The sequence below is a fragment of the Myotis brandtii genome, unplaced genomic scaffold (assembly GCF_000412655.1).
Source record: "Myotis brandtii unplaced genomic scaffold, ASM41265v1 scaffold456, whole genome shotgun sequence".
Classification (NCBI taxonomy): domain Eukaryota; kingdom Metazoa; phylum Chordata; class Mammalia; order Chiroptera; family Vespertilionidae; genus Myotis; species Myotis brandtii.
Genome location: NW_005367431.1, coordinates 5,663,416 through 5,674,686, shown reverse-complemented (window position 1 = coordinate 5,674,686; position 11,271 = coordinate 5,663,416). Strand labels below are relative to the sequence as shown.

At 52.6% G+C, this 11,271-nt stretch overlaps 1 protein-coding gene across 1 annotated transcript in view; it reads right to left on the bottom strand.

The window, feature by feature from the left end:
- Positions 1-3,528: 3,528 nt before the first annotated feature.
- ASAP3 (ArfGAP with SH3 domain, ankyrin repeat and PH domain 3) overlaps positions 3,529-11,271 on the bottom strand; it is a 25,845-nt gene continuing 18,102 nt past the window's right edge. Inside the window, 11 exon segments of the mRNA XM_014546915.1 lie at positions 3,529-4,865; positions 5,867-5,914; positions 5,916-5,958; positions 6,928-7,138; positions 8,177-8,372; positions 8,488-8,595; positions 8,686-8,753; positions 9,347-9,462; positions 9,697-9,782; positions 10,686-10,863; positions 11,088-11,182. Coding sequence (XP_014402401.1) covers positions 4,791-4,865; positions 5,867-5,914; positions 5,916-5,958; positions 6,928-7,138; positions 8,177-8,372; positions 8,488-8,595; positions 8,686-8,753; positions 9,347-9,462; positions 9,697-9,782; positions 10,686-10,863; positions 11,088-11,182 — 1,224 coding nt within the window. The 3' untranslated portion in view covers positions 3,529-4,790.

Genomic DNA, 11,271 nt, shown 5'->3' with positions numbered 1-11,271 from the left:
GGTCCCCCTCTCCGCCCGCCGGCCTGCGAGGCGGGGGCGGGGTGGCGTGCACTAAATATAGATTTCAAGGACTTGTCAGGGCAAAGATTGCCCGGGCGGCCAGTCCGGCCTCCCGAGCCGGACGAGGCTGCAAGAGAGGACTCCCCCCTCCGGCCTCTCCCGGCCTGGGGTGGGGGTGCTGATGGGAGGTTTGGGGAGGGGGGCTCTCTGGCGAGTCGGGAGGCCGTTGTCCGGGGACACAAAGGGCTGTCGCGGGGAGAAGGGCGCCCGTGTGCCCGGGAGCTCCGGCCAGAGTTCAGGGCCCCCGGGTATCTGCACCGTTACTGTTCAGAGCGCGCAAACCCAGCTCCCTGCCTGTGCCCAAGTGGAGGCGACCTGGTGCGCTCAGACCACATTTTAGGGCATGACCGTTAAAGCCAGCTCCGCCCGGCCCTGCGGTGCTCGCTCACATCCTGAGCGCACGCGAATCCAGGCCCCGTTTCCGACTATTTTGTAAGGGTGAGAGTTTGCCTTTCGAACAAGATCCTGGAGGAATGTGTCCGGTGCTGCCGGTCCCAGGACTGCGCTGAGGAGGGAGGACCTGGGAGATTCTTAAGTGCACAAAACTGAGAAATACTGATCCAGGTGCACGGGCGCCCTGGATTCAGGGTCAGGGCACTGCCTCCCCCAAGGGATGGAGTCTGGAAGGGTCATCTTGGTGCAGAGAAGGACACAAACAGAATTGTGCCGCCACAGTGTGCACACATCTGTGTTTCTGAGGAAGGGCTTTCCAAGGGTCCCTGGCAGACCCATGCCTCTTCCTAAACAAGTGAGTTTAATGGACAGAAAATTATCTTGGGGGGTCGTGCTTAGGGACCTGGAGGGGAGGCATGAAAAGTGGTCCACTGTGTGTACAGGGTGGGGAGTTGTGGTTTGGAATGTTCAGTGAATCCCCACACTCTCCTGATAGAACCTTAGAAAACCCCACCCCAGCCCCAGCACAGAGACAGTGTGGTGTGGACTCTTATGGCTTATAACTGTTGCTGTGTGTCCTGGGATAGAGGTAGGAAGGGGTGAGGTTTTCATTCACTCAACAAATATATTGAGCATTCAAGCAATGACCAAGACAGACCCAGTCCCAGCAGGCTTGAGATTGGGTCTGTGGGCAAGAGACACCTTCAATAAATAAGGACAGAGCCAATTCTGTATTACCACAACTGGGGTGAGGGGCAGCAAGCAGGGGAGGATACCTTAAGGACACATTGGAGGGGTGGGGGGGGTGTCATCTCCTCTGAAGAAACAAAATTTAAATTTTGGGCAGAAGTGCAGAGTGGGAGTTGGAGGCAGGACGAAGAGAGTGTTCACATAAGAGAAGAAAGATTCATTCAATTTATTGAGCACCTACTATGTGCCAGGTGGTTCTAGCCCTGGGCATTCAGAGAGGAACGAAGCAATCCTAGAGTTTCAAATGTGCAAAGCTTAGGGATGGGAGGGTACCTGGCATGTCAGGGTTGCAGGAACTGAAAAATTGGTGTGGCTACAACAAGGAGGTGAGAGGAGTGTAGAGAGACATGAGACAGAAAATCAGAGATGGTTGGGGCCTGACCATGTAAAGCATTGTAGGCTACTTCTAGAAGGTTAGACTAATGGTTTGGGATTTGGGGAGGTCTCTTGCCCAACCCCCAAGCAAGCTCCTCTAGGTTGAAGGGACAGCTGTCTGTAGTTACTTAGGATTGCCTTTAAAAAGAGAAAGAACAAATGTGCGTTCGGGCCTCAGCTTGGAGAAGACTTAGGTGAAACGCCCTAATCAGAGTTCATCTGACACCAGTTGCCTCCACCACACACGGGTGGGGAAGTGATGCCACATCTTCCCTGGCCCCCAACATTGGCCTCCTGGGTGTGTCTCCAAAAAAGGTCAGTGACACCTGGCCAAAGCAACTGGTGTTTGGAAAGGTCTTAGGATTATAATGAAACTGACCATTCAGAACAGAGAGGCCCATATTGAGGTAGTACCTTCTGCCTCTGCCCTGATCATCAAAGCCCTCAAAGAACCTCTAAGAGACAGAAAGAAGCAAAAAACAAAACAAAACATTAAGCACAGTGGAAATATCACTTTTGATGAGATCATCAACATTGCCCAACAGATGTGTCACCTATCTTTAGCTAGAGAACTCTCTGGAACCATTAAAGAGGCCTGAGGCCAGCCTAGTCTGTGGACTGCAATGCTGCCATCCTCATGACATCACAGATGACATCAACAGTAGTGCAGTAGAATGCCCAGCTAATTAAGAACTACAAAGGAAATATTTTAATTAAAGATCATTTGATAACAAAACAAAAACAACAAACAAGTTTCATTTTTCTCAAATTTCCACCAGTTCTCACTCTGAGTTGTATGACAACAACAACAGCAAAAAGTAAGCCCTGACCGGTTTGGCTCAGTGGATAGAGCGTCGGCCTGCAGAATGAGGAGTCCCAGGTTCGATTCCGGTCAAGGGCATGTACCTTGGTTGCGGGCACATCCCAGTAGGGGGTGTGCAGGAGGCAGCTGATCAATGTTTCTCTCTCATCGATGTTTCTGACTCTCTATCCCTCTCCCTTCCTCTCTGTAAAAAATCAATATAATATATTTAAAAAAAAAAGTCAAGACTCTTACATCATCAGGGCTCAGAAGACCCTTAGAAAATGAGTTCAACCCCTTCATTGTACTGATGGGAAGACTGAGGCCCAGGGAGGCCCAGGTTCAACTGTTTCAGACACTCTTGTACCCATCATATTCTCTCTGCCTACCTGTCCTCCCCGGAGGTTGCCTGCAGGCAATTCCTGGACAAACTCTGACATCTTCCCACTTCTCTCTGACTGAGGGCTTGGGGCAGACTGGAACAGCTTGGGAATGAACACCTCCAGTAAGGACCTGCCCAACCAATAAGAGACCAGAGTTTGTGGTAAAAACACTGATTTCTTCACTCAGTGGGACAACTTGAAGGCATGTTCTAATCTATATGGTCTCTCAAAGGTTCCCCAATAAGGCAACCTAGATACAGTGATAGCCCTTCAGTAACACACCCTTTTTGCTTCTTGACCTTTCTGTTTCACTTCCTGGGATCACCTCACAAGTAAACTACTTGCCCACAAATACCTGTCTCAGGGGAAACCAAATGGAGACAAGAACGGGGCAGAGCTAAACTGCAGGTGTCCTCACTCCTGGTCCAGTGGTCTTTCCTCCACACCAGGGTTTCTCAACCGTGGCACGGTTAACACTTGGGACTGGATAAGTCATTGCTGTGAGGGGATGACCTGTGTATTGTAGCATGTTTAGCAGCATCCCTGACCCCTAGCCACTAGGTGCCAGTAGCACCATCCCACTGGGAGCAATGCAAAAATCTCTGCATCCCCAAATGTCTCTTGGTGCAAAATTGCCCCTGGTTGCAAACCACTGCTCTGTACCAGGCTGTCTCCCTTACGGGGCCCAGAGAAAGAATTTCAAGTCCTAAGATTCCTTCTCCTTCCCTATTGATCTTCAGATCACAAAAACAAAACCACCAGGGGTTTACTAAAAAAAAATTTTTTTTTTATTACAGATAAGTGAAAGAACAATTCAGAGATGAAGTCAGAGATGAACAGAACCAGACACTGGGGCTCAGCAGATGACTTTGTTCCTGTGGGTCACAGAGCAGCCAGGTCTCCAGGGCACACAGCCCAGCCTCCAGGCCAGGCTGCTGTGTTGGCCACTGGCACCCTCTGGCCTCCCATTTGGCCTGGGTCATCAGCGACTCTAAAGCTGAGGTGTTAGAGACTGGTGATGGCTTAGGTGTTTGCTCATATGGGGCTGAAAGTCAGGATGGAATTTCTGGCACTAGGGAGCAGAACTGTCAAATCTCTGCCCTCCCGTTTCATTTCTCTCTCTCTCTCCTTTCTCCTTTTGTGACCCTTTCCTTCCCTGAGACAGGAAGGCTCCTGAGTTGACCAAGAGAAAGAGGAGAGAAGTGAGGACTCACCATCTGGGACCATCCCTTTCTTTCCTGCTGAGTCAAGGAGAGGGGGCAGTCTGCTTCTTGACTGGGGACGTAGTAGAGGTCGCCCAGAAGGCTGTGCTGTCCCTCGAAGGGAGTGATAATCAGGCTACTTGACTGAAAGTAGGGCATGGACATTGACCAACCAGAATGGATGGGCTGTAGGCAACTGCAAAGTCACACAGCTGATGGTAAGTCTGCCCCTCGTGCCAGAACCATCTGCCCCGGCCCATTCCCAAGCTCAACCCTTGGGACCAGCTTCCCAGCAAGGGACCACATCTGCAGGACCCTTGTCTTAGTCACGTGGCATCTGTAGTACCTGATATAGGCCTGGACATAGAGCCAGAACTCAGTGAAGAAATACTAATGAATGGATGAGGAGATGGTCCCTAGTCTGGCAGAATCCCTGGTCTGGAGAACGATGAAGGCAGTCTGGCCCTACTCTTGTGGAGCCTCAGGCTGACGGAAGAAACAGTCCTGGTCTGATGAGGGACTGAGGGTTCTGCAGCTGAAGCAGCTGGGAGCACTCAGATCCAGCCACAGGCCTCCCTCAACCTGGGGAGCAATGAGATGGAGGGGAAAGAACCACCACCAGCCCTAACATGGAAGGGCCCAGCATCCTCAGCAGGGGCATGGGCCCATGGAGGGATGAAGGCCAGCCACAGGGCCACAGGGACAGAGACAGCACGACCAAGGAAGTGAACACCTCAGCTCCTTAGTCTTGTGGCCTTGAGTCCTAGCTCTGAACGTTGGGGTCCAGCATGAGGGTGGTTCAGGCAGGCAAGGGCCAGCAAGGAGCTAGTCTTGCAAAAGCAGCACAGAACTTGCTGGGAGAACCCCAGTTCTTGAGCCTTCTCCTTCAGTGAAGCCAACCTGGGGAGAGAAGGATGAAAATGGACATTTTTCAAGCACTTGTTATATGCCAGCTGTTTATCTCACTCAGTTTCACAAACGTCTTATGGGGATGACATTATATCATAATATGGGGGTAGATGAAAGTATCCCCATTTTACAGACGATGAAACTGAGGCTTAAAGAAGTGAAGCCACTTGCCCAAGTCTCCTCACTCTAAAGCTGGGGCTCTTATTATCAGATGTGCTTCAACAACAGGCGTCAGCACCAGGCTGAGTGATGGATACCTGGTTGTGGACACAGATTGGTATCTGGCACCCGACTTTGGTGGACTGAGGACGACAATTCCCCAGAGAGACCCTTCAACAACAGGCGTCAGCACCAGGCTGAGTGATGGACACCTGGTTGTGGACACAGATTGGTATCTGGCGCCTGACTTTGTGGACTGAGGATGACAATTCCCCAGAGACCCAGCTCCTGCCCCTGCCTTCCTCCACCCCCCACACAGAAACCAACACCATCCCCGAGGACTTCCCAGGGGAACAAGGAAGAGAGGAGGCTTCCTTCCCAACGCTACTGGCCCTGTCCTAGGCCACTCCCAGGTTCCGCAACGAAATATATGCACATCCCCTATGCCTGGGAGCCGCCAGTCTCGGCAGATTCCAGGAGACTCCTGCACAAGGCGAGAGTCAGGCAACCCGAGGACTGGAGCACAGACACCCTAATCCTGCAACTGCAGGGAAGCAACCAGCCTGGCTGACACAGCTGTGCTCATCCTCTCCTGGAGCAGCCGGAGCTTGGGCCTCGTCACCTCTGCCATCCCTCAAGGCCTGGGTGCTCCCCAGCTTCACCCACCCTGGGCTGGAGTGGGGAAGGCGGAGCACCAGGACAGGGAATGGCCAAACTGTGTACCCCGATCCTGGGGAGAGGTGTCCCACCCCAATACACCCACTCTTGACCAACTCTGCCCCCCAGGTACTCTGCCATCTCCCCTCCAACCACAGTCCTGAGCTCCTACCTACCAGCATGTTCCTTCTGGGTGGAGGCTGCGTGGCTGAGGGACAGTCTTCCAGGTTCTGGCGCCCCCCGCCGGTAGGAACGAGTGCTCTCGGAGCTGGAAAGCAGGGAGAGGCCAATGTCACCCCCTTCCCTAGAGAGCCCCCCAGAGCAGAGAGAAAGGGCTCAGGTGTGGAACGAGGCTGGGGCTTAGAGTCCACGAGGCCCCTGGCCTCCAGAGAGCTCTGGCGATTTCCCTGTCTACTCCCCACACTCCGAACTGGAAGAGTTTGTAAGGAAGAGAGGACTGGATCCTGGGTTGAAGGCAGGGACAGAGCAAATGCCCCCCCGACAGCCTCTAGAGCAGTGGTTCTCAACCTTCTGGCCCTTTAAACAACAGTTCCTCACGTTGTGACCCAACCATAAAATTATTTTCGTTGCTACTTCATAACTGTAATGTTGCTACTGTTATGAATCGTAATGTAAATATCTGATATGCAGGATGGTCTTAGGCGACCCCTGTGAAAAGGTCGTTTGACTGCCAAAGGGGTCGCGACCCACAGGTTGAGAACCACTGTTCTAGAACAAGCCACACAGGTTCCCACCTTCTCCACTCCAGCTTCAGCAGTCTGCGTCCCAGATTCTTTTTTTTTTTTTAATATATTTTTATTGATTTCAGAGAAGAAGGAAGAGGGAGAATAGAAACATCAATGATGAGAGAGAATCATTGATTGGCTGCCTCCTGCACGCCCCCTACTGGGGATCAAGCCCGCAACCCGGGGCATGTGCCCTTGACCGGAATCGAACCTGGGACCCTTCAGTCCACAGGCCTATGCTCTATCCACAGAGCCAAACCGGCTAGGGCTGCGCCCCAGATTCTTAATCAACATCCCAGGAGCAGGTGTGGAAAGGGGCGAGAGGTCCAATCACCCTCCATTTAAGCTCTAGCATTTCTGTGTTAGTCATGGGCCTCAGAGCTGGAAGGTATCCCAGTTTTCAGGCAGACACAGTGCAGAGGTGGGGAAATAATGGATGCTCAGAGAGGTCAGGACACTTGCCTGGGTTGCACAGCTGGGCTCTCACCAACCTGAATCTGACGGGGGCTGTGGTTCCAGATATCAGGCTGGGTCGGGAGGTGCCTGGGGGCTCACAGAGACCCTCTTCAGAGCTGGGTGGGGTTTGGTTGGTACCCCCAAGTTCCACAGGACTTGTAAGGCTAGAGGAGGAGGACGTTGGACTGTTCTGGCTCTCGGGGGCCCCAGGAGGCTCTGAGCTCAGGCTGGGGACTTCGGGATGATCTGGAATCAGAAGTGATAAAGCCTGTATTTATCTCTTATTCTGCTCAATTTCAAAGTAGTCTTTGGCCTCTAGGATCTCCCATTCCTCACCCCCCATCTATTTCTATAGCACTGTCCTTCAACTCTCCCCCATCATACGGCAGTCTTCTTCATCCACAACATTCATTCACAACAGCCAGGGCTGGTTTTGCTTCTGCTTACACCTTCTGCTCGGTCTGGGCTCTCCTGCTCATCCCTCAGGCTCAGCTCAGAGGCCATCCCCACCAGGAAGCCTTGCTAAGCCACCGTCCAGTCCCAACAGGACATGCTCTCTCCTTCCCTGAACTCCCAGAACAAGCCTGTCCATTCATTCAACAAATAGTTCTTGAGAACAGCCAGGCACCATGCCAGGTGCTGGAGAAATCTTCTGCTCGGTCTGGGCTCTCCTGCTCATCCCTCAGGCTCAGCTCAGAGGCCATCCCCACCAGGAAGCCTTGCTAAGCCACCCTCCAGTCCCAACAGGACATGCTCTCTCCTTCCCTGAACTCCCAGAACAAGCCTGTCCATTCATTCAACAAATAGTTCTTCAGAACAGCTAGGCACCATGCCAGGTGCTGGAGAAATAGACAGCAAAACACTCAAAGTCCTTGTCCTTCCGGGATTTACATTCCATAGCACATTGTGCCTTATATTATAAGGGACTGCATTTGTTTTTATCTCCCCCACTGGACTGTGTCTCAGTAGCCCCAAAGGCCTCAAGACATAGTAGATGCTCAATAAATGTGTCTTTCTGTTTTTATTTAAGTGAAACATTGACAGATTTGGAATAAAACAGACCTGAGTTTGAATATCACGCAAGGGACTTAGCTGTGGGGTCTTGGGTAGGTTACTGAACATCTCTGTTCCTGTACTTATAAGGGGGAGATGATAACCCCCAAACTATCAGATGATAGTGAGGATGATATGGACTAACATATGTACTCTAAGCTCAGTGCCCTTGCACACAGTAGGCCCTCAATGAATGGCACAATGAGCATTTTTCTGGGCAGCCAACCATACCTCCACTGGTATGTCCTGCACGGCCTTGGACCGTGGTCCGAGAAGGGTTTTTGACCGGTAAGGGTGGGGGGCAATCCTCACTCTGGCTTTGAGGGGCAGCTGATCCCAGGTTGGTGATGGTCTCATAGGTCTTGTTGCTGATGTCCATCCTCCCACTGGCCCAGTGGACCTGGGCCGGGGGCTTCAGAGGACAGTGCTGCTGGGACAGAAGTGTTGGAGGGAGGACAGCCTGGTTTCTCCAGTTCACCCTGCCCCTCCCCACGAGGTCCAATCTGGTTCTAACGGTCTGAGAGGCAGGGGCTGGGACCCACCTTCTCTTCCTCATCCTCCTCGCTGTCAGAGCCGGGCTCTGTGGAGACTCCCCAGGAGTAGTGCACGTGCAGAGGGAAGGCCAGGGTCCCAGCCTTGGCCTGTTCCAGCTGCCAAAACAAAGCCTTGGCAGTTCAGAGGGTCCGGGCTCAGAGGAGAGAGAGAAAGGGTCAGGGTACCCCTCCTTCCCTAGACCTTACCAGCTCCTCACACTCCTTGTGTTGCTTCTTCCTGGCTATGTCCAGAGCTGTTTCTCCTTCCTCATTCACTGTGAGGGGTCAAGTCAGGAGTCTTAGTCAGGGTCAAAGTCACCTGATAGCTAGAGGTTAAGATGGGCCACTGGAATCAAATTGTCTGGGTTTGAATCCTGGCTCTGCTACCTCCTGGCTGAGTGACCTTGGGCCTCAATTTTCTCATCTATAAAATGAGTATGATACTTGCAACTACCTGACCAGGTGTTGTGAAAATTAAATGAGTTAATATGTGTAGAGCACTTGGCACATTGCCAGGCACATGTTAAGCAGTAAATGGTGGCCATTATAGTCACTATAATTCAGGTGCAGCTCATTATTTGTTTGGTTAGGTACTTTCAGAAACAATATTTTATTTTACCTTCTTAGCAGACCTACTAGGTCAGTGGTATTATTTCCATTTTACAGATGAGGAAACTGAGGCTCAAGAACTGAATGGACAAACCCCACAGTCACACAGATGGTCAGAGGCAAGCCAGGATTAGGACCCAAGTTGGACCGTGAAGTCCATGCTTGTAGCCAGTGCTCTCTGTCTGGGAAAAAGGCAGGGGGTCCCACATGAGGGGGAGTCACGGGTGGGAGTCTGATGGAGGAGGTGTTTGAGCCCCACCTGGGCCAACCGAAGCTCTCCCTTTCAGCAGCAGCTTGAGGCAGTCAGGTTGATTGTAGAGAGCAGCGTAGTGCAGGGCACTGTTCCCATCAGCAGCCTTGGCATCCAGGTGACCGCTGGGGAGGTATGGTCAGGGAGAAGGAAGGGGAATAGATAGGTGAGGGGTCGGGAATAGATGGCATCCAGGTGACCGCTGGGGAGGTATGGTCAGGGAGGGAGGAAGGGGAATAGACAGGTGAGGGGTCAATGTCAGGGGGAAAAAGAGGAAGAGGAGAGGAGGGAGCGGAGGGGAGGAGAGCAAGGCCAGGGGCAGTGTGAGGACATGGATGGACAGGCAAGGAGGTTCTCACCCATTTTGAATGATGAAATCCACCAGGGGCAGGGAGGCCTGGTTGGCAACTCTGACAGCCAAGTGCAGGGCGAGCTCTCCAGGTGCCTGAATACACATTCACCCCTCTGAGTTTCCCCGGTTCACCTGCCCCCACCCCAATACCACCCCCTTGAATTCCTGCTGTTCCCTGACACCTCCAGATATGAGGCTGCCAGAACCCCTGAGAGATGAGACTGAATGGACATGTTTGAGAGGAGGGTGACATCTCTTCCTTCAGTGGCTCTGGCTCCTCTTGCCACCAGTAGAAGACGTTTCCCTAACTTGGTTCTTGGCCCTGGGCTCCTCTCTTTGTTCCTCTCACTGCCACCAGGACCTCAGCGAGCCTCGTGTTTCCGCTGTCACTCAGGGGCTGTTCCAGGCTTACCTCCCCGTCATATGGCACTTTCCTGCCCACTGGACAGCCTACAGAGGTATCAGGCCGCTCAAAGATATGCCACCCAATTTTTGATGTTCAGCAATTCCTGTTGATTTAATCTTTCAAATATCTCTGCTATTCTCCCCCCGACTCCCCAATTCATATGATGTTTGTTATTGGAAATGCCATACAGTGGCCTTCCCTGCTCTAATATGACCCACCTTTATCCATTTCTAAAGGTACTCAAGAAAAATAGAGATACTAACAATTTACTGCACACATGCTAGTATTATGCAGTAGGCCCTTTACTCACACGACAATTCTCATTTCAACGTGGGTGCTATCATTTTCTCATCTCTTTCTCAGAGAAGTTAAGCAACCCGCTCTGGACCACACAGCTAGGGAAAGACAGGGCCCAGATTCTAGCTCGGGTCTGCTTGACTGAACATGCGCTCTTTCCTTTTTACCCCTCTGATGGGTGAGGTTTGAGCAGATGTCAGAGGTGGGCAGAGGGGCGTGATAGCTGGTCCCGGAGGCCTGGGGCATATGTACGTGTGGATGGGTTATAAGTGGTCCCTGGAGGGGGTTCTCACCTGCCCCTCAGGCCCTGGCAGCAGCTGCCCGAAGTCCTGCCCATTAGCGAAGGCCTCCAGCACAGACAGGAGGTCCTGGTTGCAAATGGCCATCCAAAGCCTCTGAGGCTCGGGTGTGGACCGCCGGGCAAACCTGTGTTCCACATACTTGGCCACGATATAGTCCCTGCGGGCACTCCTGCCAAGGACAACCACATGCAGGACCTCAGTTAGCCCTTCCCACCCAGCTGACCCCTGGAGCCCTCCCACAGGAGACACAGATCTCCGAGAACCTGTCCTGGACTCTCCCAGACCTGAGGCTCCCCTCTCCCCAGACTTCCCGTCCAAGATCTTCCTGAGACCTCGGGAGCTGGGGAAGCGGAATCCGCAGCCAGGACGCCCTCCATCTGAGAGTCCCCTTACATGTCACTGTCAGCTGAGGGTTTAGGGCCGCCATGTGAGGGCAGCTGAGCCTCCATAACTTCATTGAAGCGCGTGTTTCCGATGTTCAAGGCCAGCTGGAGTCACAGGAAAGTAAGACGGGGTGGTTAGGATAGCGCCTCCTGGAGGACTGAGCCCTCAGAGGCCCAGCCCTGACTGTCACCTT